This window comes from Halichoerus grypus, chromosome 11 (genome assembly GCF_964656455.1).
Source record: "Halichoerus grypus chromosome 11, mHalGry1.hap1.1, whole genome shotgun sequence".
Taxonomy (NCBI): domain Eukaryota; kingdom Metazoa; phylum Chordata; class Mammalia; order Carnivora; family Phocidae; genus Halichoerus; species Halichoerus grypus.
This window is the reverse complement of record NC_135722.1, coordinates 566,921-593,189: the sequence shown is the minus strand read 5'-3', so window position 1 is coordinate 593,189 and position 26,269 is coordinate 566,921. Positions and strand designations below refer to the sequence as shown.

The 26,269-nt window shown below is 64.1% G+C and overlaps 4 protein-coding genes, 1 long non-coding RNA gene and 1 other non-coding gene across 22 annotated transcripts; 1 reads left to right on the top strand and 5 right to left on the bottom strand.

Moving 5' to 3' along the window:
- Window positions 1-552: 552 nt before the first annotated feature.
- On the bottom strand, window positions 553-5,471 carry CD151 (CD151 molecule (Raph blood group)). Of its 9 annotated transcripts, none has more exons than XM_078057585.1 (9): window positions 5,323-5,471; window positions 4,263-4,327; window positions 3,255-3,388; window positions 2,919-3,110; window positions 2,441-2,515; window positions 1,902-2,040; window positions 1,637-1,795; window positions 1,404-1,513; window positions 553-1,313 (listed from the first exon to the last, which is right to left on the bottom strand). In XM_078057585.1, the coding sequence occupies exons 3-9, from the start codon at window positions 3,333-3,335 to the stop codon at window positions 1,254-1,256; spliced, it is 816 nt and encodes a 271-aa protein (XP_077913711.1). In that variant the 5' UTR covers window positions 3,336-3,388; window positions 4,263-4,327; window positions 5,323-5,471; the 3' UTR covers window positions 553-1,253. The 9 variants fall into 9 exon arrangements, with proteins under 9 accessions (XP_077913711.1, XP_077913709.1, XP_077913707.1 ...); XM_078057583.1 differs by having other exon boundaries at window positions 3,255-3,342; XM_078057581.1 differs by lacking the exon at window positions 5,323-5,471 and adding an exon at window positions 4,636-5,316 and having other exon boundaries at window positions 3,255-3,342; window positions 4,263-4,540.
- A 1,039-nt stretch (window positions 5,472-6,510) lies between these two features.
- CRACR2B (calcium release activated channel regulator 2B) lies at window positions 6,511-12,167 on the bottom strand. Of its 7 annotated transcripts, none has more exons than XM_036083719.2 (9): window positions 9,719-11,222; window positions 9,528-9,639; window positions 8,919-9,093; window positions 8,335-8,481; window positions 8,117-8,207; window positions 7,878-7,970; window positions 7,498-7,664; window positions 7,205-7,369; window positions 6,511-6,954 (listed from the first exon to the last, which is right to left on the bottom strand). In XM_036083719.2, the coding sequence occupies exons 1-9, from the start codon at window positions 10,070-10,072 to the stop codon at window positions 6,780-6,782; spliced, it is 1,479 nt and encodes a 492-aa protein (XP_035939612.1). In that variant the 5' UTR covers window positions 10,073-11,222; the 3' UTR covers window positions 6,511-6,779. The 7 variants fall into 7 exon arrangements, with proteins under 7 accessions (XP_035939612.1, XP_035939614.1, XP_077913704.1 ...); XM_036083721.2 differs by having other exon boundaries at window positions 7,205-7,276; window positions 9,719-11,214; XM_078057578.1 differs by adding an exon at window positions 12,082-12,167 and having other exon boundaries at window positions 6,817-7,369; window positions 9,719-9,910.
- Window positions 12,168-12,774: 607 nt separating this feature from the next.
- On the bottom strand, window positions 12,775-18,371 carry PNPLA2 (patatin like domain 2, triacylglycerol lipase). 2 transcript variants are annotated; one of them, XM_078057579.1, is made up of 9 exons: window positions 18,010-18,371; window positions 15,990-16,222; window positions 15,841-15,906; window positions 15,263-15,472; window positions 15,004-15,064; window positions 14,723-14,899; window positions 14,215-14,347; window positions 13,872-13,994; window positions 12,775-13,780 (listed from the first exon to the last, which is right to left on the bottom strand). In XM_078057579.1, exons 1-9 carry the CDS (start codon window positions 18,245-18,247, stop codon window positions 13,510-13,512), a joined length of 1,512 nt encoding a protein of 503 aa, XP_077913705.1. In that variant the 5' UTR covers window positions 18,248-18,371; the 3' UTR covers window positions 12,775-13,509. The 2 variants fall into 2 exon arrangements, with proteins under 2 accessions (XP_077913705.1, XP_035939617.1); XM_036083724.2 differs by having other exon boundaries at window positions 18,061-18,371.
- A 55-nt stretch (window positions 18,372-18,426) lies between these two features.
- LOC118530308 (uncharacterized) lies at window positions 18,427-26,021 on the top strand. Of its 2 annotated transcripts, none has more exons than XR_004914569.2 (4): window positions 18,427-19,418; window positions 19,787-19,979; window positions 21,801-21,917; window positions 22,376-26,021. It is a non-coding gene; the product is annotated as an uncharacterized LOC118530308 (long non-coding RNA). The 2 variants fall into 2 exon arrangements; XR_004914567.2 differs by having other exon boundaries at window positions 18,429-19,418; window positions 22,822-23,665.
- RPLP2 (ribosomal protein lateral stalk subunit P2) lies at window positions 22,683-24,694 on the bottom strand. Its single transcript, XM_036083717.2, has 5 exons — window positions 24,554-24,694; window positions 24,267-24,390; window positions 23,741-23,789; window positions 22,899-22,997; window positions 22,683-22,815 (listed from the first exon to the last, which is right to left on the bottom strand). The coding sequence occupies exons 2-5, from the start codon at window positions 24,387-24,389 to the stop codon at window positions 22,739-22,741; spliced, it is 348 nt and encodes a 115-aa protein (XP_035939610.1). The 5' UTR covers window position 24,390; window positions 24,554-24,694; the 3' UTR covers window positions 22,683-22,738.
- LOC118530320 (small nucleolar RNA SNORA52) lies at window positions 23,575-23,708 on the bottom strand. Its single transcript, XR_004914577.1, has one exon. It is a non-coding gene; the product is annotated as a small nucleolar RNA SNORA52 (small nucleolar RNA).
- Window positions 26,022-26,269: the final 248 nt, after the last annotated feature.

The following is a 26,269-nucleotide window of genomic DNA, read 5'->3' as shown; positions in this document are numbered from 1 at the left end:
GCAGTAGGCAGGAGTGTGTCGTTAGGAGAGGGAGGCAACTTTCTTTGGCACCTTTTTCAGGGCAAACACTGCTGCCCGGACATGGGACATGGGGTCCTCTGAGGGCCAGTGAACAAACCTGCTGCGGGGGCAGGGGGAGGTAGGGTCTGCCCAGGGTATGGGTCCTGCAGAGCTCGGGCCTCTCATGTCGGGTCCCAGAGGCTCCCCCCACCTTCCCTAATGGCTACGCGGGCCAGAAGGGCGTTTGGAAACAAGCAGGTCCAGGCCATCTGAGGTCTCCATTGCCTCTAGGAGGCTCTGGCCCTGCCACCACTTTCTGTCCCAGAATGGGCAAGGTTTTTCTGCTTCTCAGCCTGCCTCAGTGTCCCTGTGACTGGCCTCCTCTCCCTGGAGTCCTGTCCATCCTTGGCTCACACTTGTCTGCCCTGGAGCACCAGGATGTGCCGTCCTGGCCCCTTGTCCTGGCACTAGGTGGGTGGTTCTGTCCACCCTGCTGGGGGGGGAAGGCCCTGAGGACCAGGACCCTGTCACTGACACAGCTAAGCTCACGCGTCTGTTCCACAAACATTTATTGAACGCCTATTACGTGGCACAAGCAGTTTTGGCATTTGTGATATAGCAGTGAATAAAACCCACAAGCCCCCCGCTTCTGGGAAGGGGACAGGACAAGAGCAAGTGAATTGTGGCCTTTCAGTGGGGAGAGTGGTGGGGAGGTCCCAGCAGGGCCTCAGCGCAGCCGGGCGGGGGAGGGCAGCGGCACAGGACCCGCAGGACAGGGCTAGCTTGGCTTTCCCAGGAGTGGGCTGGGGGTCTTGGGCCCCGTGGCGGGCATATTCCCCGGCTCTGCCCCACCCAGCAGTGCCCCCCTCAGGCTTGCCCTGACCACCATGAGGGGGTGTGTCCGGGGGTCTGGGAACACCCGAGGGTGGGCCAGCCCCTCTGGCTGAGCGCAGGGAACACCCCGAGACCCGCCCCCCCCCCCCCCCCCCCCCGCAGGCAGAAGTACTGCTTCCCTGCTGTGGGCGGTGGGGGGGGGGGTGGTGTCTCAGGCCTTTGGTCTGCAGAGAAAGGCACTTGCAGCTCCCTCTGAGGGTAGGGGTCCCCAGAGGTCACGTGATGGCATGGGGGGTGCACAGGGGCTTGAGAACAGTCCCTCCCTGGCAGAGTGGGGAGGGAGCAGCGTCCTGGGACCCCAGCTCCCTGGCCCTCAGTAGTGTCAGCTCGCAGTCAGGCGGCGGGAAGCTGCGGCCCGCTCAGTAGTGCTCCAGCTTCAGGCTCCTATACAAGCAGCACGTGAAGATCATGCCGAAGACCTGGGGCACAGGGCCAGCGTGAGCGCAGCACAGCGCCAGCCCACGGCGTCCCCTGCGCCCCCCGAGGCCTGGCCCGCCCCATCCCCGCACCTGCACGCAGCCGATGCCCACGCCCACGGCCCCGATGACCCTCAGGTGCTCCTGGATGAAGGTCTCCAGCTTGGTGATGCAGCCGCCCTGGCAGGGTAGGGGTAGGGGCACTGAAGGCAGGCGAGTCCAACCCCACTCGGGGTGTGACCACAGCAGCCCCCCCCCGCCCCGGGCATCCTGGGCCCCCGGCTCCTCAGCCCCTCCCCAGGGAGCCCAGGCGCCTGCCGGCCTACCTCCACCTTGTAGATGTTGGAGGCGTGGTCCCGCTGCCCACAGCCCGGCACCAGGGTCTTGCAGCAGCTGTCGGGAACCACGCGGCCGCCGGCCTGGCCCGAGCGGATCCACTCGCTGTCCCGCCAGTCTTGGGAGTTGTTGCTGCCACAGCAGTGGAACTGCGGTAGGAACACGGCCCGGCTGAGCCCCCGTGGCAGGGATCCCCCCAGAGGTCCGGGGAGGCCCGTGGGGGTGTGCACACACCCCCACTGCGCCACCACCCACCTCCTGTTGCAGCTTGTCCACAGCACTGGTCACGCCCTCGTGGCCTGGCTGGTGGTACCGCTTGCTCATGGTGTCCTTCAGGTTCTCCTTGAGCTCGGTGTTCAGCTGGGGGTGAGGTGGTGACGGCTCCAGCTGCAGTCTTAGACCCCCCCCCACCCCAGGTGGGACAGGTGGAGGCAGATGCAGATGGGGAAGAGGTTCAGGGAGGCCTCCAAGCAGCACTAGGGCCCGATGCTGGCTGGGGAGAGGGGGCTGGGCTGGGAGAGTCACCAGGTGGCCATGGACAGGGTTGGGGACAGGGAGGGAGCTCCAGATCCCATGGACACTTTCATCCCTGCTGTCAGTCCCCACAGTGACCCAGCCCCACGCCCAGGGCCTGATGGCCCAGTGGTCGGCTCTGGAGCATGGGGGGTCGTGTCTGTGTGTGTGTGTGTGTGTGTGTATGTGTCCCTGCATGCGTGGACCTGTGTATCCCCACATGCACACGTCCATCTTACTGCGTGTGTCCCTCCGTGTTCCTGTCCGTCCAGGCCCCTCACCTGCTGGTAGTAGATGTAAGCCAGGATGCCAGCAATGATCTCCAGCAGAAAGATGATGAGGAGCAGGATGAAGTACTGGGGGTGGGCAGGGACCCAGTTAGGTGGGGCTGGACACAGACCTCCCTGTCCCGTGAGGACTCCTAGTGTCCAGGCACAGCAGAGCAGAGCCCCCAGCCTCAGACCCCAAGTGGCCACAGAGGGCCCCAGGCAGCAGGTGGGTGCTGGCAGTCCCCGACGCTTTCCCTCGGAGCTGCTGTCTTCCCTCGGTGCGCCCAGCCGGGATGTGGGGACTCGGGGCTGGGCAAGTGGCCTGGGACCCCCCCACCACAGTGAGTACAGCAGAGGCTGCAGTGTCACCCTTGAGCCCCAACAGTCCCTTCTTTCTCGTCAGGGCCCCCCCAGCAGCCTGGTGGGGAGCCCCCCTCAGCTACACCCCCGCCCCCACCCACCACCCCAGTGCCGGCCACGCCCTGCTAACCAAGCGCAGCAGGTTCCGCCGTTCCTTGAAGGTGGCACAGCAGCCCAGAACACCAGTCACCATGACGACGACTCCGGCCACCACCAGGATGTAGGCTGTGGCCAGGTAGGTGCCTGAGGCCAGCAAGCTGATGTAGTCACTCTTGAGGGCCAGCGTCCAGATACCCACTGCCATCACGGCCAGGCCAGCCAGCTGTGGGCAGGGCACAGCGGTCACCACCTCCGGCCCCAGGTCTGAGAGATGGGGCTGAGCTCCCAGGCCAAGGCTCCTTCAGGGACCAGGGAAGGGAGGGAGAAGTCGCCGGGGGAGGCAGGCGGAGGGGCGCCCACTCCTCACCCAGAAGCAGCAGTTGAAGGTGAAGAGCAGGTACTTGAGGCAGACCGTTCCGCATGTCGCCTTCTCGTTGAACTCCCCCATCCTGGGGCTGGGAAGCGAGGGGGCGTCAGAGAGCCCACAACACCGGGACCTGACTGGGAGGCCAGCCAGACACCAGTGGGGACAGTAGGAGGGGACACATGCCCAGGCCGGCCCCTGGCTGGAGCCCAGCCAACCACCGGGAAGGTGTCCATAAGAACCAGGACGCTTCCTGGGAGAGCAACTCAGGGGCCTCATTCCCCTCTCCCCCCACCAACCCCCCAAACCCGCCCCACGCAGCCAGGGTGGATGTTTACTGCCCACAGCCAAGCTGAAGGCCAGGCCCTGGAGGACTGAAGGGCCTGGCTTCCTTGACCAGAGCCCAGGGCACAAGGGAGACATGGGGGACCCCAACCATTACTGGCTGACTCACCCCTGCCGGCAGCCAGGGTAGGAAGCCCCAGCAGGCACCTCAGGGTGAGCTCATGCAGGCCCCACCCCCCCCACACACACACAACATTCCCGGGGCTCCACGTCACAGGCTGGCAGGGCCGCAGGCTGGCAGGGGCCTACCCGCGGCTGGAGGGGAGGAGGCCACTCAGACTGATCTGCCCCTTACTAGTGACGTGGCCTCAGGGAAGCCCCTCAGGTTTTTGTTAAAGGGGAGGCCTGCCTTCCTCTTCACCAAGGTGGGAAGAATAGAGCAGAAACACATTCCCCAGACCTGGGGGGTACTTCCTCAGTTGGTCCTCATTAATGGAAAGGGGACAGCCCCCCCCCCCCAACCGCAGCAAGACAAGAAGCTACGGGCTGTACTCCTCCCCGGTGGCACCCAGGGACACCCTGCCTGCTCTGCTGTGGGGTGTCTGCACTGGGAGGGTGGGAGAGGGCCCTGGGGCACAAAGGGCAGCTGGCCGCCCCAGGCCACGTTTCCAGACAGGCCCAGCACCACCCAGAGCTGAACTTTCACCCGCCCCACCCAGCACTCACCTGGCTGCTGGGGGCTACGGGTTCCTCTGTCAGACAGGTGTCCGGAAGTTCCCTAGGAGGCTCCGCTAGAAGGGCAGGGACAGGTTACAGGTCTGGCCCACGCTGGATAGGCAGGATCCTGTCACCCCTCCTTGTGGCCGCTCCTGGCAGCGGATCCGGAGCTGGGCTTCCAGAGTAGGCCTGTCAACTCCCAGCGGCAGGGAGGGGAGAGGCCAGGCCCGGAATTTTGGTCTGGCCTTGGGTGGGCAGGGCAGAAAACATTTCTGGACAGTGTGATCCTGGGAGGGGAGGGATCACTCACTTCTCCAGGCACCCCACCCTGGGCCTTCCTGCCAGACCCGCCCCTGTCCCTTACCCCACCAAGCAGCAGTACCTGCAGCCCCCGTACCACGGAGCTGGGGGTAAGGAAGCCCCGCGCGCCCGCAGACTGGCCCTGCGCCCGTGGAGAGGTCCCAGCCCCCGCGGCCCACGCGCGGACTACCGGCGGGGGAGGGGCCCCTCTTTCCGAGAGCGCCTGGCGGATGTGAGCCCCCTGGGAAAGCGCCGGCCAGAAATAGTTCCTCCGGCCTGGGACGGAGCTGCCCCACCCCAGCCCCTGCAACCCAGCGGGGCCGTCGGCGGCCGGGGCAAGGCCAGGAGCCCCGCACTCCGCTCCAGCCAGGCCCGGGGAGGCAGCCGCGCGTCGCCGCGGTGAAGCCGCCGCCCCTGGCCGGGGGAGCCGACGGCGCGCCACTTGCACCCAGGCGGAGGGAAGGGCACCAGTGTCCAGAGACAATGACCAAGGTGCTCAGATGGGGCCGCAGGGGCCGCCAGGCCTGTGCGAAGACCCAGGAGGCGCCTAGCCCCCGCCCCGGGTGCCCCTCCGCCCAGCCGGCTCCCCGGCGTCCGGCTCCCTCCGGAAAGGGCCGGCGCGCGCGCTGCTGCCGGGTCGGCGGACCGGGCCTCCCAGCCCTCCCGGCCCTCCCTCCTGGCGCCTGCAGCCGGGCCTCGCGGTCCGGGCCGCGCAGGGCCCCGGGACACCCGGCCCCTCCCGGCCCGCCTGGCCAGGCGGCGGACTCACCGGCCACGCGTCCGAGTCCCGCCGGGCGGCGACGGGGGCGGGGGCAGGGGGGCGGGGGGGCGGGGGAGGGGCGGCTCGGAGCGCTGAGACTGCACGGCAGGCTCGGGGCCTGCGAGTGCGACGCGCTCCGCCCACGACCCGCAGGCCCCGCCCACGGCGGCGGGCGCGGGGCAGGTCCCAACAGTGCGCCGGCGCGCCGGGCCCCTCAGCCGGCGCTGGCGCTGGGGGTCCGCCCGGGACTGCGGAGGCGGGCGTGCTGCAGCCCGCGGGCGCCCATAGCCCAGCCAGGGACTTACACCCTCGGGAGACGGAGGAGCTGGGCTGGGGGCGGCGGAGGTGGCGACGGCGGCCAGCCCGGCCAGGGCTCTGGACTGTGTCCAAGACCCGGCCCTTCTCCAGGCCCAGCCCCGGTTCTGGTTCTCTCCTCGAAACCCAGGGACCACCCGGAGGCTGCAGGGTCGGCAGAACAGATGCTGGCCTTGGGGGAGGATCTGGAGGTGTGATCAGATGCAAGAGTGGGGTCTCTCTGGGTGCAGTATGGAGGACAGCCTGGAGCGGAGGCCTGGGGTCCCTGCCAGAGACAGTTCAGTCTGGAAGGCATCGGTCCTGGGAGGGGTGGAAAGGAGTGAGGGAAACAGGGCAGAGCCTGCTGACCTGGGAGACTGGGAAACCGACAGTGGGAGTCAGGAGGGGGAGGGGACTCCCAACCCACCAGGCTCATTCCCAGACCCAGGCAGTGTTGGTCAGAATCTGCAGTCATTTGGAATAGTTCTCCATGGACAGTGGGCAGCACTCGTCCCCAGCTCCTTGCCCAGGGTTCATGATTCTGGCCAGCAGCTCCCAGCTTCCCAGGGAGGGTGGAGGCAGGGGCGTGAGCAGTGGCTGCAGACCCACGGCTTTGGAGGTCCCACTCAGGACGGGCTGGTTTGGGGAGGGGGTTGTCAACTGAGGCCAGGAGCAGGCTCCCTAGTGAGACAATGGGCCTCAGTTCCCTTGTTCCCACAGAGGGGCCCCTTGGGGCTTCAGCTTTAATGGACAGCGAGGTCTTGAAGGCGTGACCAGAGACATGCGGGGACGTCTGCAGCCCCAGCACCATAGGGCCCTGCTCCTGTGCCACACACTTGCCTTGAGTGTACCATGGACACCCCATGTGTGTCGTGTGGCTCCCGCCCACAGAGGCCACGGAGGTCACAGGGCAGTCGTGGACTTTATTAGGACGAGGGCGTTTTTCTGCTGGTCAGAGATGGGTTTGATGGGATGGGGACAGGATGAGGACCAGCAGGGAGGCACGTGAGACTCTGACCACTCCTAGGTTAGTTCCTTCATGTCTGCATGCAGGCAGGTCAGACAGTCCACCAAATAGAGCCCACATCCTGGATGGGCAGCCCCTAGCCACGACGCACCACCTTCAAGGGGCAGCTTCTCCAAGTAACGCCCAGGGAGTCTCTTGGGGATGGTCAGCGGGCACTGGGAAGGTGGCCAGAGCCACGTCTCGGAGGGCGAGCCCAGCTGCAGCAGCAGCAACAGGTGGGCCCCGGCAAGCGCGCCACGGCCAGAGCTTTCCTTCGACCACTGCCCAGCCGCTTGGCCTCACAGGCGTCCCTCTGGTCCCGTAGCCGCGTGTTCAGCTCCCTAGGAAAGGGGAGTCCACGGGCCCTAAGAGGTCTCAAGAGGCAGCATTCCTGGGTGGGGAATACGGGCTCTGCTCTCCCTCAGACCAGAAGAGGGGTGTCTGGCTGGGGCTGCCGCATGAGGGATGGAGGAGAGACACGAGGAAGGACTTCCTCCAAGTGGGATGAGGCAGTGGTCAGGAATGTGGGGAGCTAGGAGCTCCCGAGCTGTGCCAAGCCCCTTCCCTCGTGGGGCCTGAGCCAGACCGCACCTGAGGAGCTCCAGTTGTCGGAGGAGGCTGAGCTTCTCTTTCTGCATGTTCCTCGAGACTGTGACCACCTCTCTGCAGGAGGGAGGAGGTGACCGGGATGCAGGGAGGCTCGTCGGGGCGTCCCACGACCCTAGCCTACGCAGACCCTGAGGGCGGGGCTGGGACCTGGGATGGGGATGGAAGTGGCCCAGACCTGAGCCCCAAAAGCGATCCGGTCCCGCCTCGCCCGCCGGCCCCACCCCCTCCCCGGGCCCGCCCCTGAAGGTTTGCCTCCTCCCTGCTCCCCCAGGCACCGTAGGGTTTGCTCCCGGCGGCCCTGCACAACGCCCTTCAGCCTCCGGAGCTGCTCCTGCGCCCCCTCCAGCTGAGTTCTCAGCGCCTCGTTGGCTAGCCACAGCTGGGCGCTGTGCGCCTGCGCCTCCCGCTGCTCGCTGGCCCGGGTCTGCAGCTGCTGTTCCAGCTGGGGAGTGAGGGGGGATCAAAGCTGGGAAGGACCCCTCCACCTCTTCTTCGGGGTGCTGCGTTTGCCCCTGACTCCCAGCGGTTCCAGGGCCGGGGGCACTGAGGCCCAGGGGACCTCAAGCACACCGGGGAGTGCGTGGGTGACGGTGGGGACAGGGCCCTGGGCTCGGCGGGTCCCACCCCTCCCCGGCAGGGGCGGGCGGCCACTCACCTCCCGCTGTCGCAGGCCCGCGCGCTCCAGTTCCTGCTCGCGGCTCTGCAGCTCCAGCTCCAGGAGGCCTCTGCCCTCCTCCCGGGGGAGGTCCTGGGATTCGCGGGGAGCTCCTGAGCCTCAGCGGGCGGTGGAGGGGCAGGGGCCGGGGCGGGGGGGGGGGCGGGGGGAACGGAGTCAGGGAGACACGTGCGTCTGGGATCGGGCTGCGCGGGGCGGGGCCGGGGCGTCGGGCCCACCTGACTCCGCAGACGCTGGCGCTGCTCGCGAAGCCGCTGCTCCATCTCCTCGTACAGACACCGCACCTCCCTCTCGTGCGCGCTCTCCCGCCTTCGGGGGGCAGGGGGTGAGGCAGCTGCTTTGAGCCGGCCGGCACTACAGACCCCAGCCCCGCCTCTACTGCCTCCCGAAGTCCAGCCACCTGGGCCCCAGGCCCCGCCCTGGTCCCAGCCCTCACCGCCGCAGCGCCTGCTCCAGGCTGTCCCGCTCTCGGGCCGCCTCCTCCAGGCAGGCCGACGCGCGCATCAGAACGTCCTCGAAGGAGCCCAGCAGCTCGGGTCGCTCGCGCTGCAGCCGGGTCCAGAGCGTCCGCACCACTCGCTGCCTGCAGGGGGAGGGCAGGGGCTGAAACTGAAACGGGGGCTCCCCGACCCCATCCCGAAGGGTGAGCCCTCTGGAGACTTGCAGCCCTGGATAGCCCAGCCGCGTTTGCTGCATGCGGGGTACCCCTCTCGTGGGTGCTTCTGCCCCTGCCTGAGGTCGGTGTGTACGGGGCTTGTGGGGCAGCGAGGTGTATACACACAGGGCTGTGCCCAGCGCCTGCCCTTCTTCCCACAGCCTTGTCGGCTGCCCCCTGAAATGCAAATTCTGTGGGAAATCACGCTCAGCCCCTCCCAGGTGTCACAGCTGACAGAGACCGACTGGGCCAGTCCCAGCGTAGGGACCCTGAACTGGGACAGACACGCGGGCGACAAGGACAGGCAGCGTGCAAAGGGGAGATAGTAGAGGAGGGAACTGGGAGCCGCCTCAGCACCAACTTACTCGCCGAGGGCTGGGGCCACCCCCAGCTGCTCCAGCACTTCGCAGAATCTCTCCTCCTCCTCTTCCTCCAGGGAGTCCTCACTGCCTTGCACATCTGACCAGCCCGACTCAAAGGTTTCCTCTGGAGCCTGGGAGGGCAGTGCACCCTGGGCTGACTCCACCCCCACAAACTTCCCTGTGGGCATGGGAAGGTGAGATTACCAAGGCTGTGGGTTAGCACCCCGCTCGGCCACCACTCGCCCCCCCCCCGCCCCCCACACACATCCTGTCCTTATTCTGAGCCCAGTTTCCTGTTTTTCTTCCTTATTCTGGCCTGATTCTTGGTTTAGGAATGGGAGATAACACCCACCCGGGCCAGAGTGGAGCAAGCCTGGCTCCCGCCCGACCGGGGTTTGGCACGGAAGGGAGGGGGTCATGGAGCAGGAGGGTCAGCTGCACGCCTCTGGTGACATCTGGTGCCTGTGTGTATTGATACCAGCCCGTGCTCCGCAGGGAGGCCATGGCGAGGCACAGGCCGCCCTGTGTGTTGGGTGTGGGCCCCACATGTGCCAGTGGAGGGTCTCTGCGCAGCGGGGTGGGGGGGAGGGGGGCCTCGGGGGCTCAGCTCACCCAGGCCGAGGCAGAACTCCCAGGCGGTGAGGAAGCCTGTGTGGGCCTGATCCAGGCTTTCGAACACAGCCTCTAGCTGTTCAGGCGTGAGGGGCAGGTCGCTCTGCAGACCCTAGCCAGGCAAGGATGGCAGGGCTGAGCAGCCAAGGTCGACCCCTGGCTGGGGCAGCCTCCTGGGACTGGGGATTCACCTGCAGGTCATGCCGAGTGATGAAGCCCTTGGCGTCCTTGTCACAGAGCAGAAACAATTCCTGGGCCTGCTCTAGCATCTCTGCCCTTGGCCTCCCGGCGCTCCCCTCCTCCACTTCCTTCTCCTCCTGGGCCTCCCCAGCACCGGGCTTCCCAGGCCTGGCCATGGGAGCGGGAGTCTCTGCCATGACGCGCTGTGAAGTCAGGGAACAGTCAGGGCCGAAGCAAAGCTCAAGAGAGATGAGAAGGGAAGAGAAGGGAAGGTGGAGTGGCCACGGGTGGGGACTAAGCTTGTAGGGAGCCGTGAGTGCACAGAGGGGCCATCTTGCACCAGGTGGGAAGCCGGGAGAAGGCATGGCAGAGGTCCAGAGAGGAGTGTAGCTGGGGGCAGGACAGTCACTTGGGGGTAGTGCTGCAGGCAAGGGGTGTCATGGGTGGGAGTGAAGCAGGCTCCAGGCCTGTGGGCTGTGGGGGCTGCCCAGGGAGCTAGAGGCTGTGGCTTAGAGGGCAGCCAGTGCAGGAGGAGAGGAGCTGGGGGAGGGCAACCTGGCGGGGAGGGGGGGGGGAGGCAGCTACAGAAGACCTTGTGATGGAAAATAAGGAGGTGGGGGCTCCTGGCAGCTGAGGGGAGAGAGCTTGGGTGAGGGACTGGCCAGCGGAGGGGAGGAGCTGAACAGGTCCTAAAGCTGGACACCTGGAGACCTGGCTGACCGGGCGGGCCAGCGGGAGCGTTCAGCCAATCCTGGCTAAGTCTTTAGCCCCTGAGTCTGGGCCTCAGACGTCCTGGCCTCCGGCCGGCTGGCCGACGACTTAAGCTCCTCCCCTTCTGCCGCAGCTCCTCCCCTTCTGCCGCAGCCCCTCCCACCGAGCCCCTGGCCCCAAGGGTTGCGGATGCAGGGTTTCAGCCTGGGACGCCGATGCCTTCCATGGCCCTTGTCAAGAACACGCCAGGTTCTAGGCTTGATGGCCCCTCCCCCAAGCAATAGGCACTTGTGGTCCGCCAGACTCGCCCCCTCCAGTTCGCGGAAACTTCGCGGGGCCTCCCTCCCCGCGGGGCGCCCCGCCCCTAATCAGAGCCACCTGTCGTTCCCACAACGCCCTGGTCCCGGATTTCCCAAAGCTAACCCCCAGTGTGGCGACATTTCCCCCAACCTGGGGGATTCTGGGGTCCTCTCCTCTCAGTCCAGGACCTTGATTTTCTCTCCCGCCCATATTATATTCCTGGGGCGGCGGGGTGTCGGGGCGCAATCTCCAAAGAGTGCAGGTCTGAGGAAAGGCGGGAGGAGGGGACTGGGGGGCTCAGGACGTCTCCCCCCTCGCGCCGTCGCCTCGCCCCGGCGGGTGCCCCCACCGCACCCCCCGCGGCTCGTGGGCTCCCGGGACTGGAGGTCCATCCCAGCCGGAAGCTGTGCGGCGCCGGGCCGGGGAAGCGGGGAAGAAGGGCCGGCCGGGCCCGCGAGCCGTTGCGCCCACCGCCGCTCCGCTCCCCAGAGCCCCGGCGTCCCCGGCCGCCAGACGCGAGGGTCGGCGCGCCCCGCGGCCACCGGGGAGGGGGCGCGGCGGCGGGACCCCCGAGGCGCTTACCTGCGAGCCGCCCGCCGCACCTGCTGCGCGGCCCGCAGCTCCTCTGGAAAGGCGGCGGCGCGCGGGGGGCGCGGGCCCGGAGCGGCTCCCGCTGCCCTGCAGGAACTGAGACCCCGGCGTGGGCCGGGCCCGGGCGGAGCCGCCGCCGCTACCGTCCCAGTGTCTCCGCCTCTCGGCGCTGCCCGGGAGGCCCGGCTCTCGCCGCACACCTCGCCCGGCCCCCGACCCCCGGCGCCCCCGCCGTCTGTCCCGACTGCGCGGAGTTCACGGCCGGGCGGAGATGCCCCCGCTGGCCTGGGGACCCTTCCCGAGCAGGGCTAAGGCGAGGAGGGTGGGGCTGTCCTGAAGATCCGGATTTAAGGCGCCAAAAAGCGTGTGCAGGACCAAGCCAGGCAGGAGACAGACCAAAATATCTTCAATGGTTATCTCTCGGAGTGGGGGGCACTTAACTTTCTTGCCTATGCTTTCCCAGTTTTCGTCTTTCCCGTGGTTAAACAATTAGTTCGCAATATATTACAAAATGGTATTTAAATTAGCGGCATGATAGCTGTGCAAGTGTGGGAGCTAGTGAGTTGGGGTGGGGGCAGAAGGAGGCCCTCTCCTCCACAGCCTGCCCCCAAGCTCTCCTTTTGGGGCACAGCCCTGACTTGGGTTCCCTTTGCAAGAGCACTGGGAAAAGGTGCCGGGTGGGGCTGGCATGGGACCTTCCTGCTGGGGAGAGAAAACCCATTCTCTTGCCAAAGGTCCCCCTCCCTAGCCCCAGCCCAGCCCCCGTACCCACCTGGAGGGTGGTTGGGGGTCTGGAAGCCTCTGCTTCTCCAGGGGCCTGGGATCCTGCTGAACTAGAACAGGTTGGGCCTACAGGACAGGACCTTGAGAGCCAGAGGGGGACGGCTCCTGGCACAGGCACGTGGGGACCTGCCGAGCCGGCTCTCCCGGTCCTGCAGTCCCACCGTTATTGTTGGCTGGGGGCTGCCACCAGCTCCAGAGCTGCCTGACACCTTGGTCAGGACCAAGAGCTCTGGACAGCCAGCCAGCCAGCCAGCTCTGCTCCAGTGCCCCTCACCCATGGGCCCTTTTGGTCACCAAGAAGGGCTGCATCCCCTCAGACTGTCCAGATCAGAGGACGTTTTCAGGAAACTATGTCTCCCACGGAACAAGGTCCAGCCTCCTCGGGGTCGGACCTCACCCAGCCTGACATTCCATACTACTCCTATATATTGGCAGGAGACGGGGTGCCCCAGGAGACTGGTGGGGAAGGGGGCAGGGGATCGAGAAGGTGTGTATGCTGGCCAGTGAGGTTTGCCAAGGGGGGAGGCCCAGCGCCTTGCGCCAAATGCCCAAAGTAGAACAGGTCCCGTGTCTCCCAGGTCCTCGGTGCTCAGCTGGGGAACCCCACCCTCCATAGCCATCCAACCCTGAGATCAGCCCCACACCACCTGCGTCACCAATGAGTGGAAATGAAGACGCCACCTTTTGTAAACATTTCTTCGTTTTTATTTAGCAGGGATCTTGGTCCCAGTATTTCCGCTGGCCCTTGGAAAGCTGTGCCCAAGGGCCAGCCAGCAGACCTCAGGACAAAGTGGGGCAAACGTATGGGCCCCAGCCAGAGAAGTGCGCTAGAACCCAGGAGGCCCACGAGGGCCTTTAGGGGAAGGCCTCAGGCCTGGCTGGCAGGACCGAATGCCAGGCTCAAGGAGCACAGGGCCCCTGAAAGCCTGACCCGAAGTAGAGACATTGGCCAGGGAGTCACACACGAGTGAAGGAGGCGGGGGCTGAGCCCGGGCATTTATTACATCTGCTTTGGCGAAAATAAATAATTCTTCACATTCGTTCTTCAGCAAAACATGACAAATGAGGAGGGAGGAGCAGGTGCAAAGTTCTCAGGGGTAATACTGCACTGACTTGGGGGCCCCAGGAGGTGCAGCCCTGCCCTCCTCCCCAGTTCTGGGGTGGGGCCTGAGGGGGAGACTAAGGCACAGGTGCAGCACGTGAGTGGTTGGTGGAGGGGGCTGACAGCAAGTCCCCTTCTAGCAGCTGTGAGGGGCCCCCTCTCCTTACTGCTGCAGGGGTAATGGAGAGAGGCCCGGGAGTGGGGTGGGGGGTCTCAGCCCGCCCCAGGGCCCCACCTCACAGGGCAGGGAAGCTGGGGGGCCCAGCCCTCAGCACTGGGGCCCCAGGGGGCTGGGGAAGGGTGGAGCAAGGGCGCTCAGCAAGGGGGCACGGTGGGTGGGAGCTGTGGGGGCGTGGGGGCAGGGCTGGCGGGAGCGCGCATGCGCAGGGCATCCGGCGGGAAGGCCACGTTGGTGCAGAGAAGGCCCAGGAGCAGCTGGCGCTGGCGCTCCTCCCACTTGGCCAGCGCGTCCCCTAGCGACAGGCTGTTGCGCATCCAGCTGGGCAGCGCCTCACTGTAGGCCGTACAGGACAGCGACACAGAGGGCAGCGACTGCGCGCGGCGGAGCTCCATCTGCTCTGACAGCCTGCAGGGGGAGGGATGGAGGGCCGGAGGGCTGCCGTGGACGCCACTGAGGCTTCCGGCCCTGGGCAGACACAACAGGGAGGGGGGCTCACCTGGAGGGCAGGTGGCTGCCCAGCTTCCTCTTGGCTCGCATCACCAGGTACTGGCAGATGCTACCCGTCTGCTCCTTCATCCACCGGATGTCCTCAGGGACGTCAGGCAGCCACTCCAGCAAGCTGGGGGCACGGGAGGCATGGCCTCAGGCTCTATGGCTCGGCGCTCACACCCATGCCCGCTCTACCCCCGCCTGCGCCCCAGATTCTGGAAGCCTCGACACGGCATCTCTGCAGCCTCCCCCAACCAGTGGCCTTTTCCCCCTAGGGCGTCCATCACTCATGGATGACCCCAAAGTTCGGTCCCCCGTGCTCCCTGGCCCAAACCCCCTACTCCCCTCACCGGATGGTGAAGGACACCGCACTCTCCAGCGGCAGAGTGTAGGGCACCATCATGGCTGTGGCCAGACGCACAGGCAACATGTTGGAGAAGGTGGTCAGCAGGTCCTTGGGCTCTATGCAGGCCTCCAGCAGGGCTGGGGGTGGGATGCAGGAGGGAAGCTGACCGCCAGCTGGGGAGGCCAGGATCTCTCTGCTCCTCGGCTTCCCCCCCCAGCCAGGAGCCCCCACCCCCCCACCCCGCCTCCACCCTCATTCGCCCCCCAGCCAGGAGCCCCTACCCCCCCACCCCGCCTCCACACACCCTCATTCCCCCCCCAGCCAGGAGCCCCTGCCCCCCCACCCCTCCTCCACCCTCATTCGCCCCCCAGCCAGGAGCCCCCACCCCGCCACCCCACCTCCACCCTCATTCGCCCCCCAGCCAGGAGCCCCTACCCCCCCACCCCGCCTCCACACACCCTCATTCCCCCCTCAGCCAGGAGCCCCCGCCCCCCCATCCCGCCTCCACACACCCTCATTGAGCCTCGAAGGCAGATGCTCCAGGATGTGATCCTCCAGGGGTGGCTGCAAGTGGCCATCCACTGGGGCCTTCCCTGTGGCCGCCTGGCCATCCTCCACATCATCGTCCTTGGGGGGAGGTGGGGGTGCAGGGGGCAGCGCCAGCAGAGGGTTGGGCTGGTTCAGGAGGCCTGGGTGGGGACCCCCAGACGGGTGATCAGCACTGCAGCCCGGACAACAGTGCAGAGCCACCATCCCACCCCGCCCACAGCCGCTCCCGGGGGCACCCACGCACCGTTGCGCCTCAGAAAACGCAGGCCGTCCCTATAGCCCTGTTTGCACATCTCTCGCAGCACCTGCGGCAGCGGGGTGGTAAATTAGAGCAGGCGGCCACACGAGCCCTGTCCTGCCCCCTAGAGGCCCTGGCGTCCCTGCTACCCCTCCCCTCCACCAAGCTAACTTGGATCCAGGCTGGACAGGTGGCCCCCGTGGAGAGGCCCTGCAGGCCCCCGCCTCCCCGGCACAGGGCTCACTGGGGGCTCCAGCGGACTCACCGTGGGCTCGGGCGGGAACAAGGCCTTGGACAAGCGGTACAAATTGCGCAGGTTGAACTGGATGCTGGTGTTGGTGACCCGGAGCTCATGGATGTTGGTGGAGCTGTCCTGCGGGCAGATGTCACTCTCCCCCGAAAAGGGGGACACGGTGATAGTGTTCTTGAGCTCGTAGAGTGGCAGGTTGTCTGAGATGCCACCATCAACATAGCGCTGCGGCCGGGACACATGGTTACACAGGGAGGGGCCCGAGGACCAAGCTGGCTAGCCCACTGGGCCACCTTGGGCCCCACCCAGTGGCTACTTCCTTTGTGCCTTTCACCCACTGGGCACTGGGCACGGGCCACAGGCCTGCCTGGCCGCTGGGCCGATGGCTAGACCATGGGGGCGGGGTGGAGACAGCCACAGGAAGTATGTGTCTCCAGGGGGCCGGCCTGCTGTTGAGCAACTCGGGGGAAGTGAGGCAACAGGGACAGCAAGGGGGGGGGGGCACCGACGGCTTCCTCTTCCCCCTGCCGTGTCCCGCTGCTCACACACCGGCCAACTCTTATCCCCCAGGAAATGTGCCAGGGGATACTTACTACGCCCTGGAGGGAGGGAGGGATGAGGCCACAGTACACAGGGATGAAGGTGCTGCAGACATTGGCCTGTGGGGCGGGGACAGGGAGGGGTGGTGAGCAGAGGCCTGGAGTTCGTAGTACACCCCCAATGCGGCCCCACCAGGGCCCACCTGGATGAGCTCATCCTTGGACTTGAAGTGGGATATAATGACGTTCTCGCCATCAGAGACACGGGTCAGGGAGATGCCCAGGCGCCCACTGGCACGCTCATGGCTGTCAGCAGGCAGGACCTTCAGCAGGCAACCACGGATAATCTTTACCAGGTTGAAGGAGGGGTGCAGTGGACCCAGGAACCGCTTCCGGGCTTCCTTAGACACCTCGATGATGTTGGCACCTGCCTCGCCTAGGTCAGAAGGGCCAAGGGTCAGGGGCCAGCGCTCCTGGCTTAGCACACCCCCCATGGTTCCACACCCAGAGTCCCACAGCACACAGACTCGTGGCATCTCCATCTACCCTGGAGTATTCCCAGTATCCAGCATGGGGCCTGGCCCACAACTGCGACTTCTGCTACCTGCCCCTGGAGAGACAGAGGCAGGCCACCACCCGGGGAGGGCTGACAGCTGCGGCCAAGGCCTGCCCTCTGCCTGGTATTTCCCAACTGCTTGGCCCGATCCATGCGTCATTAGGCCTGGCCTGGCGTGGCCCCCAGCCTGGGAAGAGGGGAAGGCAGAGGTTCAACCCTGACCAGTCTCAGCCTTCACCCACTTGGCCAGATCCAGATCCAGGGAGCCCAGCACAGGCCTGTGGGCATGAGGCTGGAAAGAGTGGGGTCCCACCACCCCTGAGAAAGCACGATCGTGACCCACTGCAGCCAAGACCAAGCTCCTGCCAAGCAAGACTCCTCCTGGGAGCCCATGGGCATTGGCCTCACACAAAGACAGAGTAGGGGCCCTGGAGTGGTCACAAAGTGGGAGGGCCTTGGGGAGGAGCTGCAGATCACATGGTCCTCGTCAGAAGTGGGGCCAGAACCTGCCATGCTGTGGGGACTGCAGTTGCCCAAGACCACTCGTGAAAAGAGGCTTCGTGGGGGTGGAAAGAGGAGCTCCTGTGGGAGCCAGGTGTGTCCTGAGGCCAGCAGGCAGGTCTGAGAGACACAATGGCCTGAAGGCTTCCAAGGGAGGGAGGGGCAGGGCCACAGAGGTGAACCCCCAGGTCCCAAGGATGGAGAGTTGTGCTCCTTCCACCCCACCTCCCTCAGGGCAAAGGTCATGGGAAAGGGGCAGGGAAGAACCCTGGACAGGCTCCTGCCGGGCTTGGCATTTGAGAACTGATGACCCTTCTGTCACCTTGGCTGCCCTAGTAGGTTGGGGGCTGGGCACCATTCCCAGGACTCCCTAAGTACTCAGTGTGCCGTAAACAGCACTTGCAAGCACCCTGCCGGAAGTGTGTGTGAGTGGAGAAGCCCATCCCAATACACACAGACCTCTGCAATGCCGCCCACGGGGCTGGAGAGTTCAGAAGCACCTCCCACCCCAGGGAGTGGGCAAAATACGTTGGCCACAACTGGGGACCCATCCACAGACTGACCCATAAATATCTAGGGGCGGATGCAAATCACGCCCACAGTGGGTGATGTGCGGGGGGGAGGGGAAGGGGGGAGGGGAGGGCTTGCCATGCCCGGGCCTGAGCTTCCACAGTGCCCAAATGCTCTTAAGAGGCCACCCTCATACAGGACCCCGGGGACACGGCAGCCTGGAACAGCGCAGCCCCAGGACACGGTGACCGCTGGCATCCAGTCCACTGCCGGGCTACGGGGGTGGTGAGGCCCCTCCCCCAACTCTCACGGTCCCGCCCACGAGTTACTTTCTCTTCCCAATGAAATACGTCCGCTGCACCTGCCAGACCCTCCAGCCTTTGCGCCCTGAGCCTCGGCGCCAGAGGTGCGCATGGCCACACCCCAATCCCGGGGCGCCTCGGAGCAAAACAAACCAGGCCCCGCCCCGGGGCCTGCTCCCGGGATCGGAGCTTCGGTGGGGGTCCTGGGCGCGGGCAGAGACCCCCTCCCCACCGCACGGCGGCCCCGCCAGCTTCCCCTTGCGGAGGGACTGGGGGGGGCGCTCTACGCTCCCGAAGAGCATCTGCCCGGCCTCCGTTCACCGAGGCAGCGCCCCCCCGCCCGGCCCCGCTCACCCAGGCAGGCTCCGGTGACCAGCGCCGTGACCCCCTCCCGGCCCCGCTCACCCAGGCAGGCTCCGGTGACCAGCGCCGTGGCCGTGAGCGCCCCGGCCGAGGCGCCGTAGATGTGCGTGGCGTTGGCCACCAGGAAGGGCGCGTGCTCGCGGAGGCAGGAGGCCACGCCGATGTGGTAGACGCCGAGGAAGCCGCAGCCCGCGAACGAGATGTTCCACGTCGCCTCCTTGGGGAACATCGCTGCGGCCCGCCGGGCTCCGGGGCTCGCTGCGCACCGCGCGCTCCCGCTCGCTCTGGGGCCGCGGTCGGCCCCGCGGTCGCTCCAGCTCTAGGTCTCCGCCGGCAGAGGCGGAGACGCTGCGCTAGACGGCGGCGGCGGCGGCGGTGTTTTTAGTGGGGGCGGGCAGGGGCGGGGCCGGCACGCGCGGCCCAATCGGAGCGCGCCGGGAACGGCCGCGCCCTCCGGGGGCCCTGGAGCCCCGCCCCCGGCCCCGATCCCCAAGGCCGGGCCTCCGGGGGGAGCGCGAGGGAACACACGGTAGCCCAGGGGTGTGGGGCGGGGCGAGCGCAGGCCTGGGGCGCACGGAGTCTGGGGCCCTGAGAGCCTCGTACCAATCTGGATACTTGCGAGGGGAGGGCCACTGGTGTCTGGGCAGTCACCGCCCGGTTCCTCTGGGGTCCGCCTTCAACACCCACTCGGGACACTGAGGAGCTCGCTCCAGGGCAGGGACCCCCCGCAGGACCCACTGAGTCACCCACAGACTGACCCATAAATATCTAGGGGCGGATGCAAATCCCACTCAACTTGCAGAGCTAACACTAGTGCCGTAGACCCCAACCTGACCTCAGGCCCCAGCTGCCCGCCGCCGCGGCCCCTCCATAGCTGCGCACTAACCTGGTTTACTTCGTCCGACCTGGGCTCTTCAGGCTGTGGGGTCTACTTGGGTATGACTCCCGCCCCGCCCCGCCCCCGCTAATTGCCCCAGCAGGTGGAGCACTCCAGTGATGTCACCCTCCCGCCCCTTTTCCGCATTTTTCTCCTGGACTGTAGGGCAGGCGTTGGCTGGCTTGCTTCCAGGAGCCAGCCCTGAGCCTCACCCCACCTCCCAAACAAGGAGCTGGTCTGTGCTGGGGTGGTGGGATGCCTCTGTCTCCCCAGGAGCACCCACTCCCCAGGCAGGAGCTCAGCTCAAGACCCAGCTGGTGCCAGGACTGGAGGTCTGGGCTGTGGCTTGGGATCGCCCGCCACCCAGGCCCAGGCTGAGAAGGCAGAGCAGGGCTACCACCTTGGGACAGGCCGTCTGGGTCAGGATGTCCATCCCTCAGCCTCTGTGCCGTGAGCCACCCATACTTGGCACTCACAGTGTGCCTGGCAGAGGGGCCAGCACAAGATAGAGCAGTTGATCAAGGTCAACCCAGACAGAGCCCTATTGGGGGGTAGAGGTGGGGAGACATTGTTTATATAAGCTCAAAAAGAGGACTGAGAGAGGATGGTGTGTGTGGGCAGTTAACCCAGGAAGGACACAGGGCTGCCCAGGCTGTGCCACGCACAAAGGCACTGGTGGGGAGGGGAGCCCAGGCCTGGGTACTGGGAAAGAGGAAAGCAGGGGTTATCTAACTAAATTTGACCTACACATAAGTGTTGTATAGTTTGAGAGTACAGATCTGTTGCCTCTTTGGTTAGGTTTATTCCTAGGTATCTTATGGTTTTTGGTACAATTGTAAATGGGATTGATTCCTTAATCTCTCTTTCTTCTGTCTCATTGTTGGTGTATAGAAATGCAACTGATGCTTATAGCCGCAATGTCCACAATAGCCAAACTATGGAAAGAGCCCAAATGTCCATGGACAGATGAATGGATAAAGAAGACGTGGTTCATATATACACGATGGAATACTACTCAGCCAGCAAAAAAAAAGAAAAAAAAAAGAAATCTTCCCATTTACAACGACGTGGATGGAAGTAGAAGGTATTATGTTAAGCCAAAGAATTCAATCAGGGAAAGACAGTTATCATATTATCTCACTCATCTGTGGAATTTAAGAAATGAAACAAAGGAGCATAGGGGAAGGAAGGGAAAAATAAAACAAAGTGAAATCAGAGAGGGAGACAACCATAAGAGACTTTTTCTTTTTAGATTTTATTTATTTGATAGAGAGAGATAGTGAGAGAGGGAACACAAGCAGGGGAAGCTAGAGAGGGAGAAGCAGGCTCCCCCTGAGCAGGGAGCTGGAGGCAGGGCTGGATCCCAGGACGCTGGGATCATGACCTGAGCCGAAGGCAGATGTTTAACGACTGAGGCACCCAGGCGCCCCCCCCCCCCCGCCCCACCAAGAGACTCTTAACTCTGGGAAACAAACTGAGGGTTGTTGGAGGGGAGGAGGATAGGGGGATGGAATAACTGTGAAATTAAGAAGGACAAGTGATGTAATGAGCACTGGGTGTTATATGCAACTGATGAATCACTGAACTCTACCTCTGAGACTAACAACACGCTGTTAATTGAATTTTATTTTTTAAAAAAGATTTTATTTGAGACAGAGAGAGAGCGTGAATGGTGGGGAGGCGCAGAGGGAGAGGGAGAAGCAAGCAGGGAGCCGGAGGGCCGGGCTCGATCCCAGGACTCTGGGATCATGACCTGAGCCAAAGGCAGATGCTTCACCGACAGAGCCACCCAGTCGCCCTGAATTAATTGGATTGAATTTAAATAAAATAAAATTTAAAAAACAGAAACAAAATAAAAATAATTAAATCTCAAAAAAACCCTAAAATTTCATAAACAACTAGAAAAATAAATAAATTTGACCTAGACAAACTTGACCTTCTGTTGTACATGGGGATCTTATCCCCCAAGTGCTTTGGATGGATGTATAGAGCAGAGAGTGGCCCCATCAGGATGATCAGGGCCCCTGCTGACTGAGCCCCTGGGGATGCTGCCGGAAGCAGCAGGGGGCAGGTGTGGTACCGTGCGGATGAAGCACTCTCAGGGCTGGCCTTGAAAGTCCAGGGGTTCACCAGGGTGACCACCAAGAGGGGAGCTGGCTGGTGCAGGCTGAGCCAGGGGCTTAAAAAGGTCCTGCCCTGACCTGCTCCAAGAAGCCAGGGTCCAGGCCTTCCTGGTTCCGAGGGACTGGGGCCTTGAAGGCTGGCACTGCCCCAGTGCGGGGAGACCTCTGCCCCCATTTCCACACCAGGGTTGAGCTGTTTTGGGTACACATCACTCCCTCCAGGCCCCTGGGAATGTCTGCTCTGGAGCCAGGAACACAACAGCACTTCCAGGAACCCTGGCTCGGGGTGGAAGGTGGGCCTCCCCCTCCTCCCAGCCAGCGTGCATGAGAAGCCCTGGTGTTTGCTGTGTGATCATTCGGGCGGGTGTCATGCTCCCATGGTGTCCTCTGACTACACGGGGCCCTTCACTTCAGGGCCCAAGGTCTGCCCGTGGAATCTGGGTCCTCTCCTCTGGGGAGCCCTCTAGCTGAACCTGGAGCCATGTCCCCTCACCACCTGTGTCCTTGGGCATCCACAATCCGCCTCTCTCCCAACCCCCACTCACACTTGCCCCTTGCAGCACATGCTGCTGGGAACCTTGCAATGATGCTCACTTCTTCCTCTGGGCCCATGTTCCACCCGCCAGAGGGTAACCGGAGGGGTCTTAGGCCTTCTTTCCCACAACCCATGCACACTCCTACCCTGCAGACCCCCTTCTCCAGGTCTTGACTCCCTACCTGAGGAAGGCCCTCCACCCCCCAGCTGTCCCTTGTTACACTCATTCTGTGCTCTTTCCCTGCAGAACTACAGCACATGGACGGCAGCTCCTTCTTCAGAGCTGTAGCCTGGCACACGATGGCTACGCACACCACAGCCTGCTGCTGACCCAGAGCCTTCACAGGGGGAAGACGAGCATCTAGTAAGTGGGCTGGCCTTGGTGGGCAGAGGACCCAGGGCCCAGGGTGGCGGTGGGAGGAACTCTCCCTCCTGCCCCCCATTCCAGCCAGAGCTTGGCAGGAGAGGCACAGGCAGGCCCACCCCAAGGGGACTTCGTGGTCACGTGACCCAACATCACTACCTACAAGCCACTTCCACACCTGCCCAGGTCATCAATAGCTGCGGTAACTCGAAGGACCTATGATAGGACCGAGTTGCTCGAAGATTAAAGCAGAGTTTGAACGTGAACTGAACCCAACTCTGCAGGGAAACTCGGGATCCCACGTGCACCAGGCACCACCACCCCTCTCTCCTTTTGTGAAACTGAAGAATGCTACCAGTCTCAGGGCAACTGCTGGCCTCCGCCAGCCAGAGCCACCTCAGGGCAGTGGAGACCACCCACTGCTGCTTTTTAAGTTTTCCTGTGTGTCCCCCTGAAAGCTTCACTCTGGGAAGGCCCCTGCAGTCCTCAGAAGCCAGGACTGTGCCCGAGAAGGCTAACGCCCCCTCCTGAGCCTACTCAAGGCTTGACCACACCCAAGATCCACAGGAGATGTCCCCCCTCCCAGGTACCCATTTCTGCACCAGATCCCCAGCTTTTCGGGGAGCTCCTCCTGCCTGGGAACTCCACCTCACCAGGAAGGGCTCTGGTTTCTCCCGGAATGAAGGCCCGCCCACCCACCGTGTGGTGGGGCCCCCACACCTGCCCTGTGCCAAGGCCACACTCTTACAAAACGCTCACAAGCCATTTCATAGATACATAAAAAGGGTTTTATTTGCCAGCAGATGGGGGTGAGCAGGAACCTAATCGAACAAGCCGAATCCCATGTCGTCGTCCGACTCCTCCGACTCCTCCTTCTTCTCGTCTTTCTTTTCCTCTGCTGTAGAGAGAAAGGGGGCAGTGAGCAAGGCCCACGGTGCAAGACAGACTCCCAGCGGAGACCCTGCCCCAGCCTCCACTTACCAGCAGCAGGGGCAGCGCCAGCCGCAGGAGCTGCAGACCCTGGGGCGGCAGACACGGCGACAGCCCCACCAGCAGGCACGCTGGCCAGCTTGCCAATACCTACGGCAATCAGGGAAAATGAGACCAGAGCAGGTGCTCAGCCTGAAGGCTGCCTCAGAAACAATCTGCCCAATGTACGGAGGCCCACAGCCAAGTGCCAGAGTCACCGGCTCCTCTGTGCTCTCGGATGGGCGGCTCTGCCTGTGCCCCCCCCACACACCCAGGCTTCCTCAAGTTCCCTATCTGGAAACTTGGCTTCTAGGAATCCCGCCCCAAGAAACTGAGCCACAGCACCCCACCATGTTTACAACCCGGCAAGGACCGAGTCTGCTGGCCGGGTCCAGGTCCTCATCAGTGAGCTCAGACACGGCTGTGTGCTGAGCTGGCTTTGCCTCACTGAGCCCACAGGGACAGAACAGTCGTCCCGATGGTACGATTTCCAAACACTTCCCATCAGCTCCAGCCTTGTCATCAGAAAACCACCTGCCCAGTAAAGGGGGGCAGGGACCTGCGGTCATCCTGGGCAGTCCCGGTCTGTGCTCCCGAGCCCCTCACCGAGAGCACATGGTGAGCGGTGTTTACAAAATCCGGGTTCCCCTCTGAGAGCTCCGGCCCCGCCCTGCTGCCCCACCACCCGGCCTGTCCAGAAGCATCCCTGGCACAAGCTCACTGAAGCCTGCCTGCTTCTCTGGGTGAGGCTTCTAGAGTGCTCTGGTCCACAAGCGAAACCTGGCAGGCCACAGGCTGACCAGCAGGCATCAGGATGGACCCCGAGAACGAAGACCCCCTGCACACAGTCTCACCCTGGGCAATGACGTCTTCGATATTTTTTCCGTTCAGCTCACTGATGACCTAGAATAACCAGAAGCACCAATTACCAAAGACTCACTAACGCGCCCCTGCCTTAACTTCCCCAACCGGGGCAGGGCGAGCTGCGGCAGCGAGCCGCGAGAAGAGGCCCCAGAGCCTCCAGGCCTGCCCGTCCAGCCCAGCAGTAACCACCACACGTGGCTTCCCCGAGGACTCGCTCCAAGGGGGAACCAGCGCACTCCTAAGACTCCCGAGACAAGGCAGCCAAGTATTTCGGTTTGGATCCCACCACGCGGAAGAACGTCACTAAGAAGGTGCGCTTCTCTGGGAACAGTTCCTAGGCAGTCTCGGCGGCGCCGTAACCTTCCCGTCCCTTGCCCCGAGCCAGGCTGAACTCCGCCTCACGCCCACCCGCCTTGGGGCTGCATCGGGACCCCCGCGCACACGCGGGCACATCCAGCTGCACCTTCCCCGGAGCGAGGCCCCGCCGAGGACGCCGGAGCCCAGCGGCGCGCCTACCTTGTTGAGCCGGTCGTCATCCGCCTCGATGCCCACGCTGTCCAGGATCTTCTTGATGTCCTTGGCGCTGGGGGAGGCATTGCCCCCGAGGGCGGCCAGCAGGTAGGAGGCGACGTAGCGCATCCTGAGGCGGGAGGAGAGCACAGGCGGCCTTACCCAGAGGCCTCCCGCCCCGGCCCCGGCCGCGCGTGCTCCGGCCCGGCGCCTCCCGCCCGCCTCCCGCGGCCCCCCACAGCCCCCCACGGCACCGCAGGCCGGCCCGCGCCCCGGCCCCGCCGCCCACTCACTCGGCGGCGGAGAAGCCTCACGCGTGCGACCTCGGCGGCGTCAGGGACGGAAAGGAAGGCGACGACGTGGGGGGCGGGGGTAATCCGCTACCCAGAAGTCCCCGGGACCCGCGCGCCGGGCGCTGCGGGCGCCTCCGAGTGACGTCACGCGGCGCCCAGGCAGCGGAGACGAGAGCCTTCGAGTTGCGGTGTCCTACGGCCGCAGGCCTGCGGCGAACTCCAAGTCCCAGGATGCACTGCTGCCGGAAGTGCGGGAGCGCCGCCTGCGCGTGTGCACGTGGCCGGCCCTCCCCGTTCGCTGCTCTGGGGCGGGGGGTTTCCGGGCCTCAGGGACCGTGGGCCGCGGTGAGGTGCAGAGCCGAGCGGCTTGGGCTTGGTAGCTGCTCCCCTCCGGGGCCGCGTGGGCCCCGAACTGACCTCCGCGCCCACGCGGACGTCAGCACGTGCCACGCACTCATGCTCGGTGCCCGGGAGCCTGCCGCAGGTTGGCGCGCAGAGGGAGCCGGCCCGGCCCTGCTGCTCCGCAACATAGGTTTTAGGACGAGGACACACAGAAGTAAATAAACGAGGCAATCCCGGGCCGACGTACGCCCGAAGGGATGAGCCGGCCCTAAGATCTGGGGCGAGCACCAGGCAGAAGGGTGGGAAGCAGAGGCCCCGCGGTGGCTGGAGATGGGTCCGGAAGCAGCCTGGGCTGTCACTGCCAAGTGTAGTTCATCAAGCACTGGTGTATTCGTGCAAACCACACCATTACTGGGGGTGTCGTCGCTGTCATTACCCCCGCTTTATAGAGGAGGTGGGGCGCAGAGAGGTTTTCTTGCTCAAGGTCTCACACTTGGGGTAAAGTGGAAACCCTCCTGGCAAGGGTGGGATGTAATTGCAATACAGGGAAGTGGCATGTTGTGATGATTGTTTTTAGAGTTAATACATGAGATTTACTGTTCAGCCCATACAAGTCAGTGGCATTGGGTGCCTTCTCATGACACAGCCATCACCAGCCTCTATCTCGACTGCTTTCCATCTTCCGAAGTTGGATTCCGTACCTGTTAAATCACTCCCTATTCCCTCCTCCAGCCCCCGGCACCCACCATTTTAATTTTTGTCTCAATGGAATTTGATTACTCTGGGGGCCTCACCGTGGAAGCATACAGTATTTATCCTTTGGGATCTGACTTATTTAGCATAATGTTCTCAAGTTTCGTTCACACTGTGGCGTGTGTCAGAATTCCGTTCCCTTTTAAAGCTGAGTAATATTCGGGGCGTCTGGGTGGCTCAGTCCTTAAGCGTCTGCCTCCGGCTCAGGTCATGATCCCAGGGTTCTGGGATCGAGCCCCACATCGGGCTCGTTGCTCGGCGGGAAGTCTGGTTCTCCCTCTCCCACTCCCCCTGCTTGTGTTCCCTCTCTCACTGTGTCTCTCTCTGGCAAATAAATAAATAAAATCTTTTAAATAAAAATAAAGCTGAGTAATATTCTTGTGATTTTTTTTCTTCTTTTAAGTCCTGGCAGCTACTTAGAAACGGGAGGTGGGACAGGAGTTGCGGAAAACGGAGCCTGGCCGAACTGCCCATCCTGGTGGGAGGGCTGGTGGCAGCAGGGGAGCTGGAGGAAGAGGGTGTGCATGAATTGATTTGGGGCAGACTGGGTGAATGAGCACGGATGGGGTAGGTTCTCTTAAGAGTCAGACCTAGTTTGAGGTTCTTGGCTTTGGCGCTTAC